This window comes from Chelon labrosus (genome assembly GCF_963514085.1).
Source record: "Chelon labrosus genome assembly, chromosome: 22".
Lineage (NCBI taxonomy): Eukaryota > Metazoa > Chordata > Actinopteri > Mugiliformes > Mugilidae > Chelon > Chelon labrosus.
The window spans coordinates 7,016,687-7,032,094 of NC_140355.1; the positions used below are offsets into that span (position 1 = coordinate 7,016,687).

Below are 15,408 nucleotides of genomic sequence, written 5' to 3' on the forward strand. Positions count from 1 at the left end.
TACAGTATAACATGAAGCGAATTAATAGATATGCAAGGGGATTGTTTTCTGGTGCACCTATTAAAGATAGGAAGCTGAAAGACTTTTGCCAGGATGGCAGCTGAGATATGGTTATCACTTCTAATTTTCTGCTTTGTCTGTTATAATTGCCATCTTCTCTGTAGATTATTACAAAAAAAAAAAAAGAAATACAGTACAGTGACGGCAAATGTGGGGAACCAGGTCTAGGTTTGATTGTGCAGACCTACCTGCATTACGCAATTCCTGTTACTTTCACTTTTTTTTTCAACCACTGTACTTTGGAAAGCACTTGCGTAGGATTTCTTAGAAATTAAACAGGATGTGTCATGCCCTATCTCTCAAAAACCAGGTCTGCCAGTAGAGACTTGGCTTGAGGTCAATGAAGTGAAACGCATCTTACACAACAATTTACTAAAGATGAAGTGTATCTTGAAACTCATCTCACAAGAAAAAGCTCTACATAAATAGCCCTGCAACATAGCGTAATAAAAATAAAAACGGTGAGCAGCTCAACTGCTGCTGCTCTTTGGCTTCGTTCCCAAATATGTTTAACTGTCAACAATTTATGGAAAGAATAAAGATGATTGAAGGACAACGGTTTTATTGTTATATCCAGTTTCTGAAGCAATCGCATTTGTTCTTAAGTACTGAAGCCAAAATGTTACTGGGAAAGTGAGTCTTTTGCGTGAGGGTGTGATTTGTTTTGGTTCAGTCTGGAATCCACTGCTGTTTCTGAGTGAGGTCATTTTGAAGCACTAAGGAGGATACTGAATACTACTTCCCTCCCTAGGTCCCTCTCTCTATCACTATTTCAGCTCTGTACTCAAGCACTTATTCATATTCCTTGGAAACTTCATTTCATTTAAGAAAACATCCCTCTTTGCCTCTGAAGACCCTTGCCAAAGTAACACCAAAAGGGTCATAAGTTATTGAGTCTCCAGCGAGGTAACGGTGCTGTTAAGTTATTGGTTCTGATTATGCTCTTCCCAGGGAAAGGCTAAAAAAGTTCAGCATTTGCTGCCTCACTTAAATGTAAATCCCACAACCGGTCCCTGTCCAGCTTCTCCCATCTTCTGACCAAATGATAATAACTGCCCCCCCTGTGCCCTTCTACTCTCTCAGGATGCTGCAAGTCTGAAATGGCAGATTTCCTCTAAGAATGCAATGGGAAAAACAGGCAAAGTTTGACATGTGCACAGGTGCACACACTCAGCCGTATTTAAATTCTAAATTTAAATTTAACCAGCCTTCGGGCTCAAAAAGGAACAGTGGGACACAAGATTTGCCCTATTCACATAAACTCTGATGTGTTTGGGATGTATGATGGGAAAACCAAACCACAATCTGGCTTTTGCTTTCTGCTTTTTTTTTTTTTTTTGTCAAAGAAAACAGAGATGAAGACACGTGCACATCTGGAGATAGCGCTGAAACGCTCATTCAAATGGAAACAGAAAGTTTCCCATACGCCTGACAGGTTTCCCATGGTGTTTTTTTTAACACTGTGGATACAATTTTTCATAAATGGGTTCCTGTCTGTTGTTGTGCACAGTTATGAACGCACATAGATTACCCTATAGGCACAATAAACACACTGCTGTATTCTGCTGACCTACAGGTTATGTGCCAAGAAAAGCAACAAAGGGCCAGTGAAGGCAGCAAAGAGGAAGACAAGGATGGACATAAACAATGCAGCTTTTAAGATGTTAAAAAAAAAAAACAGCTTTACAAATGATTGACAAGGAAGGAAGTGTATTCGACAGCTTTGTTAGACCTTCAAGATTTGCACAATGTGCCTTTGGTGAGTGACACTCAATGTAAAAAGAAACTGTTTTCACAAGAAAATGGCAACATTTAAAGGAACAGTTGCTAAAATGTTACCTCTATTTAATCACCACATTATAGTTTTTAGTCAAAACAACAGCTTTTGCAAAAGGCCATCTTAAAACTTCCAAACAAATTGTTGTGTACTGATCCTGACTAGGATCGACTTGTTGACGTCAAACTTGCGTTGCTAAAAAACAAACCTGGTCAACTGACGGTTTGGACAGGGATTCTCTTCATTACTCTTCAACGAGCCAACATCACAGTCAAATTAACTGTGACTGTTGTTCAGTGTGTGTGCGCCAGGTGCTGGCTCATCTAGGGGGGGTTCTGTGAATGATTTGATTATCTTAAAGCTTATGGTGTTGTATGAGGTCACATTGCCAGACAGTGTGGAGCGCCAAGCCATACCATCCCCAAACACATGCAAACAGATGCCATATTAATGACTTACATTTGTTTCCGTGGATAACCAACTGGTGTTCGCCCCAATGACTCACGGATTTTGATATCTAGGTTTCAGCAAAAGGACGGGAGGTATTGGTTACATACTTCTGAGAGTGTGAGCCACTTACTCTCACTACACTTCCTGTAGTTTTGCTGCTATAATGCATAACAACTGTTTTCTGGCTAACTGAGAGCAGAACCAATCAGGGCTACGCAAACGCCCATTGCTCCGATCCGCCGTCAGCATGGAAACACGCCTGGTATGCAGCTCACACTGTCACCTGTTTTCTGTGTGTTTGAGAGTGTGTATATGGCTGTAAAACACACATAATGAAATAAATGATTGCACGCAGTGCAGATTTTCTAATCACTCAAAAGGGCAGCATTTGTCTCCGAGAAGCCTGCTTCAGTTGTTACTTTTTGGCAAACTCTGAACTCTGTTCTTAAACATCTACAGTATCACTGAATGCTTCCAGGCTGTGCACATATGAAATTTTTCTTTCAGCTTTTTAAAGATATTTTGGGGAATTTGTTACGTTTATTTGGGTAGATAGCAGTGGAGAGAGACAGGAAGACCCTGTTCAGACCTTGCATTGACATCCCACCTGGGCAATCTGAAAGCAAATGGCTAGTTTAAGGGTTGCTCCTGCCATTAAAATGTATCTGTTCATGTGTCCCCTGCCAGCACTTGAGATCCGATCTCAGTTTTGCGCTCTGTGTGCAATTAAGCATTATCATCATTTGTGGCACAATAGAATATTATAACATTGTAGAGGAATGATACGTATTTTGGTACAAAAAATTATATATATATATATATAAATATATTGACACGTCACTCAAAAACATCTCTGGAGAAGAGTTTATGTGTGTGTGCTTGCTTTAATAAAAGACCCATAAAAATGCCATTAATAGTTAATATATCCGTCACATTAGGGACTACACAATTGTCTTTAATGCTCATGATAAATCATTGCCATGAGACATCAAATCTGATTAGAGCCCGACAAATACATCAGAGATTCAGAACTATGACCGAACTGTCAGATATGTCAAGTGATAAGTAAGAAGAATCAGTAGACCTTTAAAAAACACATCAAACACATGTTGAGCGGCTACATACTCCTTTACTTAGGAAGTCAGTCGGTAATGTTTGTTAACGTAATCTGTTTTGATGCCTTGCACGGCACGAGCAGTTTTCCACTCAGCGGGAGGACACAACTGGCCATGTGCAGCCTATTGGTTACACCTCACTGTAACTGCTTACTCTTGTTCCATTAGTCCCTGCAGAATTTAAAACAGATCTGCTGTCAGTGTGTCACAATAGACGAATGGGTAAGGCACATACCAAAACCACAATGTTCACAGTTCAGTCTCAACCAGGGACCTTTGTTGTATGCACTGCAGGCCTCACTCTACCCTTGATTCCTGTCTTCCTCTATGTTCTTGTAACTGCCTCACAATATCTTTTGCCAATTCTATGCTCCGGAGCAATGGAACAAGCAGTAGCAGCCACAGTGAGCCGTTAGATGAAGAGCTGCGCGCCACATAATGCACACGTCCAACTTCTCCGTTCACTGTGCCCTGCTGTTCGTAGACTCATGCCATGAGCCTCTAATGTCAGGTTCTAAATGTACATGTTCATAGCTATATTTATCTGAATGACACCAAAGTGCAATTTAAGATCAGATGCAGATTTTGAAAATTTGATTTAGACTTCAGGTGGCTTCCAGTCTCGGTGTGACCTAACCCTTCAATAGCTGTGTGCATTGTTTTTAGTGATGACTTTGTCTGAAGTGAGTCACTGCTGCAGACCAACAAGTCTGCAGATACATTGCAGGTTTTTTTGTGCTGCTTGAGAACAAAACAAACAAACATTATTGCCATTTGAAAGGGAAGACTGAACTTCCTGTCAAAAGCCCCACAACCATTAGATCACCACAAAACCGCCACCAGTCTCCATCACTGTGTACACCACACAAGCCTCTTTATCAATAATTGTAAACACTCAGTTGCCGAATATGAACTTTATCTAATCTTCAGTTTGTTTGCGGAAGTACTGATGTTGGGAAAAGGGAGAGGAAAAAGAAATCCTTTTGCGGACAAACGGGAAGCTACTGGGCAATTTCAGATATATTTATATGTTTATATGGGGATCATAGTCATCACCGCAGATGATGCCTGGGTAAGGAAAATTATAGAAAAGGTAAACAGATGACAGACATAGGGCCGAGAGGAAAACAGATTGTCGTGACCGTGGTTAGAGAATAAAAGAAAGACGTGAGGGGAAAAAGTAAGGACTAGATGGAGGAACAAACACAAAGAAAACAAGCAGAAAATAACAAAATTAAAGGACAGGAAACCAGCGAGGGGAAAAAAGAGACAGAGAGAGACACAAATAGAGATTAATGGCAAGAAAGGGAGTGCGCCATACAGAAGAATGAGTGCAGTAATTTAATAGTGAGTGTTTATTCATTTTTAAGGTCCAGGGAGAATTCACATTAGTGGAAACCTAAACCGGGATGATGACACGTGGGTAATAATAGTGAGGCTTGACCATTTGAGATAGCAGAGAGTGAAGCTCTTTAATGAGGAAAGTATGTCACTACATGTGGAATACATCAGCACAATGTAGGGACTCTTAAGAGGTGTGAAACAAAGCTTAGAAGGATCAAAAGCTCATAGGGCCGTAGGGTTAAGTGTTTTACTTTATATACAATAATATTACATGTCTTCTGCTCTTTTTGGACGCAGTGCTAAATGTTCTTTTAATAGACAGTACTTTTTTTTTTTTTTTACTGATTTCAGTGCATCATAGTGAGCAAACTGATGCTAGCTTCATTGATGCTGTAAACAACTGCAAACAGAAGACTGATCTCACTGCTCAGTATTTGCCATTTGTTCCAACAATCCAAACATTTTCCACACAAGCAGTCTCCTAAAATAGCAAGTTGCCATTATGGCACTGCTCTGGCTCTTAGGGAGGAGGTCTGGGTAGATGGTTGGGCGTATCAAAAGCATGTGACATCACCCACCATCAGTCCACAACGATGTCTTTAACCATGACCACAGGGTTTCATCTACCACACACCAAGCAGTTTTAGGTCCGGTTCAGACTATCTGCGAGCCTTCACGATAATGCACAGTCCTCAGTTGTGAACATGGCGAAGCCAAAGAAGACTTATCCGTTACGAAACCTGACCAAGTTGGCATCAGATCCGAACCCTGGGGTCACAGAGATGCACACCAAGTGTCCCTTGGCATTGGTGATGTCATGCAACTGGTTTGCATATTAGCGCAGAGAAACACTCTGGCGACATATAGTAAAGAATATATCCAGATTGAAACGGTGACAAGGTCCGTAGAAGGAGGTTGGAGAGGGGGAGGAGGCATGCATGACATTTTCAACCAAGAGACTGGAGTTTGTGTTTTTTGGCTTAAATTAAATTGTCATTTGTTGTTAGGACAATTTCAGGCTCCAAAACTAGTTTAGGACAATATCAATTTTAGCTTTTGTGTTAAAATAGACCACCAAGCCAGAAGGAAAACTACTCTACTACCACTACTAGTGGCTTGAGTCTCATATAGCCATTTGAGGATTAACATTGGCGTCAGTTGCAAATCAGGTGCAGCAACAATGCCAAAGGGCATCATTACAGAGACAAAAAAGTACTCCCCAAATCCCATCTCATCATAAATGACTACTGTGATGAATGTAAAGCAAAGACTGAAAACGAGGCAATGGAGAGTTTTTGAGTGCTTTTTCCCAACATTGTCCACATGTGCTTCCATCTGTCTTTGTGCCACATGCAATTATGCAAGTGAGTGTTTGCGTGTGTTTGTGTCTGCACATGTGAGTGTTTATCTGTGTCTGCCCTCAGTTTAACATGTGTGTGTGTTGTGTGCGTGAGAGTTTTGTGGGAGTGCAGGGTTCATTGCCATAGTCTGGTCTCCATTATTTCCTTATTCTCGTTCCCATAGTCCTCTGTTCCCTTCCCTGTGGAAGCCCGTTTGTGCAGAAAGAACGTGATAAAAGTTAGGAATAAAAATTGACATAAGGCTTCGTTCATATTATAGAAACAATTTTATGATGTCATCAAAAATCAGATTTACCAAGTTACTATCATGAGCATTCACCAGAGGCATTTTTATTATGTGTGTTTTGTTTGTTGTTTTCTGTCTGAAATAGAATTCCACATTAATCTAATTATAGAAACCAAACATAATGGAATGGAATGAGCAGTGATGGTTCAAAACCTCCTTGAAACATATCTGTATTTATTTAACATCACTTCCCCAAAGGTCTCAATGAGGATCCTGACATTCCAATCATCTGTCCTTCATCAAATTGTTTTTCCTTGATGGATTCAAGCTGTTGTAACATTACCCAGCACTGTGAAGGAAACATGCCTCTCATTAGTCATTAAAAGAACAAATGAGTGATGATTTGTTATTTTTGATACTGCTGCTGACATGACAATACCCATGCCACTATCTCAGTTCATTCACAATGGGAAGTGTCAATGTAGTTTTCCGTACATTTCCAAATATTCCAGGCCTGCCTCGGAGCCGGGTTTATTTGCTTTCCTGCAGCGACTTTCCATTTCTCTAGTCCCTTTTCCCTCCATGTGGCATTTTCAAGTAGTGACAGGGCGAAACAAAAAAGTCCCTGCCAAAAACCATTTGTTTCTTCCATAAACAAAAACTCTGGTTTACCCTTAGTGAACCTGGCGTGGCAGAAACGCCACATGATGCGGCTATGGTAAACCAACCACATTTTTGGGGGAACTGTAAAGATGCAATTTTGCGTTGAAGAAGACGCATACCCTAGGATTTGGAGAGGAAATGAAAGAATCTGAGGACGATACCTCTCAGGTCACAGCTTTACACAAAGACAGTTTCTTCCTCATTTTGTGGGAAACTCCTATAAATCTATTTTGCACTAAATTTTAACTGGACTGGATCAATCTTTAAAGTAACAGCAGCTCTCCCTATTTCTGTCAGCTCTCAAACGGAAAGTATATAGACACTGAGGGGAGTAGTGTGTGTTTTAGGTAATAAGTTGATGTGGTGAACTACTTAGAGAAGAATACAGGTTATGGCTGAGGTCAGGTTCCATCAGCACTAACACAGCATGAGTGTTTCTGAAGGCAGGAAACATAGACACAGTTATAATGTTGAATGCTTCCCTTGTGTTTTTTTTTTTTTTGTGCTGAGTCTTGTCCTGTTCAGAATGAGAAGTTTCACTGAGAGACAAATAGCTGAGATAGTTTCTGTGCCGGGCTGTGAACCGTTTGAGAAATTTATCCAGCTCTGGAGAGTCCGCTTGCATAGCTGGGAAGTGAGGTCAAGCCTTCGCTGCAGCTGCCGCCTGCAAAACACTAACAGATAACAGATCTGCCTGTCAGCTCAGCCTCTTTCTCTCTCATCTCAACGTTTTATTTCACGGTCTCAAGAGTGTAATGTCCTACAGTTAGTCCTATAGTTACATCAAACAGCATCTGTTGACAGAATTCACAACACTTGAGCTTGGCATCCGTGAGTAACGAGTCAGTGACCCCCTACAATGGGCTAACACACTTCATCAGAGAAATGAAATGACGCATTGCACTCTCAAATGAGCTCAGAAGGCTGTAGATATGATGATGGAATACCACTGATAATAGGGCTGACAAATGGGACAGAGCGTGACCCTTTGTGCTGCTTGTGCTGTTTTACTCCGAAATTAAGAATACCATCCTGTCGCGGACCATGACCATGAATCTTGTTGACTGATTTTTAAACTGTCAAATGAATCCCTTTTTTTTTCTCTGAAGGAACTGACCAATTACGACATTTAAAAGAGCAGAAAACTTATACGGCTTTTATTTTGAAGGTTTTACCCTTATCTCTCCCCTGGTGTACGGAGACCTAAAAGTGACACATTTTCATTTGTGTGTCAAAAGTGATTCATCAGTCATATTTAAATACCAGAGCTTGTTACAAAACTAAAATATGGAAAAAAACATTAATGCTCACATTTTTTCTTGTTCTTTTCAGAATAAATAAACTTTTTCAGTACAAAACTATTCTATAATAGTAGCAACTATAAAGTTTTACAGTTTTATTCATTCATCTTCTGTAACCACTTGTCCTGTGAAGTGTCACGGGGGGACTGGAGCCTATCCCAGCTGTCACTGGGCAAGAGGCGGGCTACACCCTGGACAGGTCTCCAGTCTATCGCAGGGCTAACACAGAGAGACAGACATCCATTCACACTCACTTTCACACCCACGGCCAATTTAGAATCACCAGTTTACCTTATGAGCACGTCTTTGGACGGTGGGAGGAAGCTGGAGTACCTGGAGAGAACCCACGCAGACACAGGGAGAACATGCAAAGGCCCCAGTCGGCCTGATTTCGAACCCAGAACCGCCCTACATCACTGTTTATTCATATTTAAATCTGTTTTTGACTCACCAGAAAACCTATTTTTCACATGTGGGGTGCCAAAGCCTTTAACATAATGCAGCCGCAATTCAAAACAGTCTGAAAGTACTGAAATGAGGAAACACTTTGCACACACAGTGTGTCGTTTGTGATGTGGTTTTAGAGTGACATGAGTGTTTTGTTTTGTAGACTGATGGTGGCGTGGTTTTTCGACTAATGGCGATGTGGTTGTAAAGTGATTTTGTCTGTTTCAAAACATGCCAAAAACATTCAAATGCAGTGCGTGTTCACCCAGATGCGTCATTCAATATTTAGTAAAGCTATGGAAAAGTTTTTTTCAGAGCAAAAGTGTTACTTTCCTTCATTTGTGTGAGTTGGTGGTTCAATCAAGACAAAGGAACGACAATTAAGGGCCTGGAGACCATGTAATTGTTCTCCATGAGTCATGACAAGAAGCTGTAACTGCAATGCAATGTTAAAACATATACTGACCATGTGAATGGTGAAACATGTCGATGAGGAAAAATTGAAAGTCAGGCTCATATCAGATATCTGTGGAAGTCATGATCAGTTGATCAATGAACAGTATTTACTTATGCAAATAAAAAAAAAACATAAAAAAGCTCTAAACCTACATTAACATATCAAGCCTCTGACAACAAATCTTTGGGTTAGGGTCTCACTGAATGAGAAAACGTGAACATTTTAAATTGCACAATAGACTACACTGGAATTCTGAAAGAGTCAGACAAGTAAGAAATATAAACCTTTTCCATGGTTGCACTTGTCATATAAAGCACATGTGTATTACTAATGTCTGCATTCCAACTGTGGGAGGTCATGCTTTGGTTCAATCTGTAACAGTAAACTGGAACTGAGCCATGTTTTATATCACCTGTGAGGCCAGAAAAGATATATTAATATGTTGATAGATATGAACACCAATAGTTGTTCCACTTGAACAGTACGCATTGTATCGGCTTTGTGTTGTTGAGTGGTAGGCTAAAACGTCTTTCTTAAGAATAAACATTTAACCTCTGTAGACATATTTTTTCATTTTTTTTTTTTTTTTTTTTGTATTTTAAGAGATACTGTATTTGTTGATATATCGTAAATGTAGTCCTGAAAAAGTCCCTCTCTTATGCTTTCCCTCAGGTGCGTTCATCATCTGCTGGACCCCCGGCTTGGTCATCCTCCTCCTTGATGTCTTCTGTGCCCACTGCAATGTCCTCACCTACGAAAAGTTCTTCCTGCTCCTCGCCGAGTTCAACTCGGCCATGAACCCCATCATCTACTCCTACCGCGACAAGGAGATGAGTGCTACTTTCAGGCAGATCCTGTGCTGCCAGCGGCAGGAGAACGTCAACGGGACGGCGGCCGAGGGATCTGACAGGTCGGCGTCTTCTATCAACCACACAGTGCTGGGCGGCAGTGGCATGCACCATCACCATCACCACCACCACAATGAACACTCGGTGGTATAAAAATCCATCTGCTTGAAGGGCTTATCCTCTAGAGGAGATGCTGACTGAAAGAAGGTAAATTGAAGTATGTATGTTGAGGTCAAGAGGGACAGTGAACACGATATGAAATGAAGACTGGATGTGAAGGAGGGCGGGTAGATGACGAGCAGGACAGAGATCACAGTGAAGAAGAGATGGCAATAATGAAGAAAGATGAAAAGACTTCTGATCTGTTTGGGGAGAACAGGAGTCTGATCTTCAAGGACTCTGATATGCTCTTAGTATTTTTGTTTAGTTGTTTATTGATTTCTATTTGTGTCAAATGTTGTTACGGGCAAAGATTATATGAACTATTTAAAAGTAATCTGTGAATGAAGGTAATGCCAGTATAGCCCATCCTCCTCCTCTGGTCTTCTCTAACTTTGTAACTATCACTCCTCTAGTTTGCAGTCATCACAAAAAAACTTACCATACATATTATTGTTACAAACCACACAAAATGACAGTACCATTGTTATTTCCTCCCCATCCTGCCCCATTTGTAGTAGTTGAATGGTTTTTGAACACTGTTTACAATTGGTGGGTAACACTTCAACATTCAGTGGTTCAGTAGTTTTAAGGCCAAAATGAGTTTCCTCTATAGAGTGGCTGGGGCATGGCCTAGAGGTGGCTTAAGGGCACAGAAGGATTTCTTAGTAGACCAACCGCTCCTTTAAGTCGATTGTTGAGGCTGTTCAGGCAGCTGGTGAAGATGCCTCTTGGGGGCCTCCCCTTGGAGGTTTACCAGACATGTCCAGCTGGCAGGAGACACTTGAGAATTTGCTGGAGGAATCATGGAATACCATGCTTAGCCTGTTACTGCTGCAGCCTGACTTAGGATAAGCGGACAAAAATGTATGTATGTATGTATGGACTTGCAGTTTTGTGCCGAGAATGGGTAACCGAATTCTATTTCCAACTTTGACTTAAAAAATAACCTTGTGGAGTCAATCTAGGGCTTAGACCAATTTCCAGGAACTGTACACTTCAAGATGCATCATCCAAAGTAAAAGTTCCATAATCATACCGCCATTATAACTGCCATTGTATGCCAATACTGCCAATATAGATGTTTAGCAGCTACCAAAAACTGCAGTGTCCTTTTAGACAGTGTTTGGGAAACAGCAGTCATCATTCTTCTTTTAATAACCAATGACCTTGCAACCTAAATACTTTGGGGATTCATTATTCATCCTCTCTTGTTAACGCGCTTTTGCGAGTCCACCCTAACACTTTCTTGCTTCCATCCAACTTAAATGGACGAAGGGTCCAATATTTTCAAGCAGTCGTGAGTTGTTTCTTCCCTCTAAGGGATTAAAGACAAGTTGTTCCAAGGATCTCACCAAAACGAGGAGTGGGAGGAGGCTGTGAAGCACAGTGTTACAAGGAGACAAGGTCATATCTTGTGAGCATTAACTGCCTTGAGATTTTGATATGAAATGTACTTAGCTGACCACCTCTTGCTGTGTCAGCGAGGCTGACAGTGGAAAAGGGTGTGTGTGTAGAAGTGAGTGTGAAAGCATAAGCAGTGTTAATATTAAACTGCCTTCTGGTGGTTTGACTAGAAGCTCTGAAACTATAAGTAAAACAAAACAAAAAGAAAACATAACTGATGTACAGTATATTCCAGCGATGGTGGTGGCTACATCGCATCAGGTGAGCTATTCTATCTTCTCACCGTGAACAGGAAGAAAAATAATTATGTTCATGATAAAAATAGAGGTTAATGAATGGCATATCCGATTGTTTTTGACGGACTTCTATGTTTTCTATGAGGCATCCAGAACTGGCAAGCATTTAACCATGTCTCTTGTCCCTGAGTTTATACCAAGTAGTTCCCGGATCTTTTACATTTGATCATTTTGCAACAAAGCCAGCTACTGCAGAGACTACAGCCATATTAGCGGCCGCGTCAGACACAGCAGTGCTTTGACCATGCTGCTAGCATGGCTAATAAAACTCCAGCCGCACAACATAACCTCACTCAACAGAATGTCATCCAGTTTCTTTTTTTTTCTTTTTTTTCAAATAACTGCACTTTCTTTCAACTCTGAATTGATCATTGGTGCAAATTGGTGTCAGAGTTCACCAAAAGTTGTGCTCAGATTTATTTAACCTCCACGAGAAAATCCACATTTCAGAGTATGCTCACAGTATGCTCATTTAGGGACTTAAGAACTAAAGCACCGCACCCTTATACTTTAAGTGTGCTTGACTTTAGTGAACACTCCAGATCTCCTTCCGCAAAACTGAATCACATGGACAAATTTTTGTTGTTATTGGTGATACTGTATGACGCACATACAGAATATACTTCTTTTATTTTTTCTCCAGACTCCATTTAAGATACTAGAGCTTTAGATAATGTGGATATTTACCATAACACAGCAATCTGAGAATTCAAGTATGTTTTTCAAGGTCAGCAATGACGTATTATCATTTTCAGAATAGAGCCAATGCAGTGTTGAACGGTGTAATAGTATTTCCACAAGTGCACTCTCGGGCTTGTGCCATTAACTCGAGATTTTGTGGCAGCTGAAAGGCTGCGTGGTGAAGCTCTGACGTACGCTATATAAAAGTTGCCAGCTGAATGTTTTGTCTTGACTTGAATTAAAACACATTTAGGCCAAAATACATAGACAAAGCTCCCAACAGCTGACAGCAAATTGGGAATCCCTGCCAAAGATGTAGTCAAATGTTTTCCAGGAAGGAATATGTTGTCAGGAATTTAAACTGCACTGCTAGCATGAAGTCAGTTGGTATTTTTGTCTGTCTAAGACGCCCAAAATGTTCCCTTTTGTTAACGGGTGACATCTGTTATTTCATCCAGATACAGATTATAAAGTTTACTCTGCTTCATTCTCGCTCCTTCCTGCTACACCTTGCTGACCACTGTAAATAGTAGGGATTGGATTTCTTATAGTCTATCCCCCGACTAGATTTTCCTTTGGTGTTTTTTTTTTTTTTTTTTTATCTCTGGTTGTTCCTCTACACTGTTTCAGAGAAAATAAAAAAAACTAAAAAGGAAACAATCTTCTCCAAAAGATTGTTAGTTTTCTTTAATGTGTCCAAATTTTATCGGCAAGAATCTTAGTGCCGCTCTTCTTTTCATCCAAACTTTGTCAATGTACAACTCTGGACATTAGCCGCCATATGTTTCTGACAAAATTCAGGTTATTATAGCAAACCAACTAAACTCTCAGTCTTTGTATGTCTTTGTTTACCAATGAGTTGTACTTGTATACCTTTGTAAGTATGTGTGTACAGTATGTATATACAAAATATATTATTCAAGTTAATCACCAAAGGGAAGTGTTGTGTGCCTGTAAATTTAACTGTGTTACACTCTGTTCAGATGTACTGTAGGATTGTGTTTATGGTTTTCTATGTAATGTGTATTGTGACTCTAATTAACTGAATTCCTGTAGACGCTATTGCAGTTATTAACTTGTTTGTGAATCAAAACTAATTATCTGTGAGTGCAGTGCCTTCAAGTTCTCTTACTTAAAGCTACAGTGTGGGACTTTTGAATATAGAGGAACATCTGTTACATTCAGGTCCTTGTCAAGTGAGTTCAGGCAATATTGATTATGGCCTAACAGCACCAAGTAAATATCTCCGAATTTCACAGTATAAACCTCTGTGTTAATACCCTGTTTGAGCACTAGTAGTGGTGCATCTTACATCAAACAAAAATGTTTTTCAGCACCTGAAAAGGGGAGCAAGTGTTGTGACAAAGAAGGAGTAGCCTGCTGCAGCTAGGAGTATGGTGGGAATACCATAGTTATGAATGTAACCAGGGTTCTATGAATTCACTGTTTCTGATGGTCAGGAAAAATTAGACAAAATGCTATAGATAATGCTCTAACTTAAAGAGAAACTCTGCCCTCAGAGAAAAGATTACAATCTCAAAAAAGGAAATTGATTGATGATTAGAACAAACACTTATTACCATTGTTGTGTCTTTTCTTTATTGGCAAGTGCTGAATATAAGGAAGGGACTGAGGGCCAAATAATGGGAAAGAAAAGTTCAGCACTGTAGCTTTAAAGAGTAACTCAACACCAGACTGAAAAGAAGTGTTTTACTGTCCTCTCTGGTTGAACGTTTCAAGCTTATTCCATCTCAAAACCACACCCAGCAATGTTCATCCGTAATCACATCCAACAGTGACATCAGAGTGTAGTCACTACTGCAACGTTTAACTCACTGGAGATCAGCGAAAACACCATTTTCAACTGGTGTTGTTACTTTTTAAGCCTGTGTGTCTTGCAGTTGCCTTGAAGTAGAACAAAGATTAATGTCAGCCTTAGAGTGATGTTTTACAGAACGCCCTCATCCACTGTTTTCCATATAAATTCATAACTGTCCTATTTCCCATGGATGACTTGCGTCAACACTCAAGGGAACAGGTTTATCACCCTATCTCCCCAGATAAGCACATCCTGGCTATTGTACCCTGACTGCTTCTTATTTTGTCTGACTGGTGCAACCAGTGTTTACTATGGCCTTCAACTAATGTTGGATGACGCAGCCGGTGTGTGTTGCAGTTTAGTTCCACATAGAAGGACAATGCATTATTGGGACTGATGACTGAACTTCCAAGTTGCAGGTCTGAAACATTTTCTTTTTCCAAAAAATGCTTTAAAATGTTACTGAAAAAAGGATTAAAATAAACATCTACCAGTAGTTTTTAGCAAGTAATTGTGACGCATAAATACATTTCAATACTGTCTATACTGTAGAAGCCATTATCAATGAATGTCCAGCCAGAGTCATACTGTTGATATTTCAGCAACAATAAAAACATCAGTAATGTCTGAATTCATGTGTGAGTATGTTTCATTGATATGAAATGAAATCGGGGGGCTTATTAAGCATTAAGAGATTTTATTCTTCCTGTGGTTGTCCCTTGTCGTTATCCACTAATGTTTCTGTTTCTGTTAAATCCGAAACATCAGGAACACACGGGGTCTCAGGCAGATGCAGACATTTTTTGGCTCGGGGGGTTGACAGACCCAATAATCTACGGACCTTGAACCTGTTCTCACATTTAGGGCAGCCTTGACTTTCAGCAGAAGCCTATGTGTGTCCATGTGTTTATTTTGGTAAGGGAAGCACACTTCTTTTCCGTCCAGTTTGTATGTGAGGGCATGTAGGCCCACCCCACACCTAATGTTAACATAGATA

General features: G+C 40.3%; 1 protein-coding gene across 1 annotated transcript in view; it reads left to right on the plus strand.

The window, feature by feature from the left end:
* The window catches only part of lpar1 (lysophosphatidic acid receptor 1), a 34,074-nt gene extending 18,957 nt beyond the window's left edge, over nt 1-15,117 (plus strand). Inside the window, exon 3 of the mRNA XM_084572343.1 lies at nt 9,874-15,117. Coding sequence (XP_084428469.1) covers nt 9,874-10,202 — 329 coding nt within the window. The 3' untranslated portion in view covers nt 10,203-15,117. The remainder of the gene's footprint in view (nt 1-9,873) is intronic.
* Nucleotides 15,118-15,408: the final 291 nt, after the last annotated feature.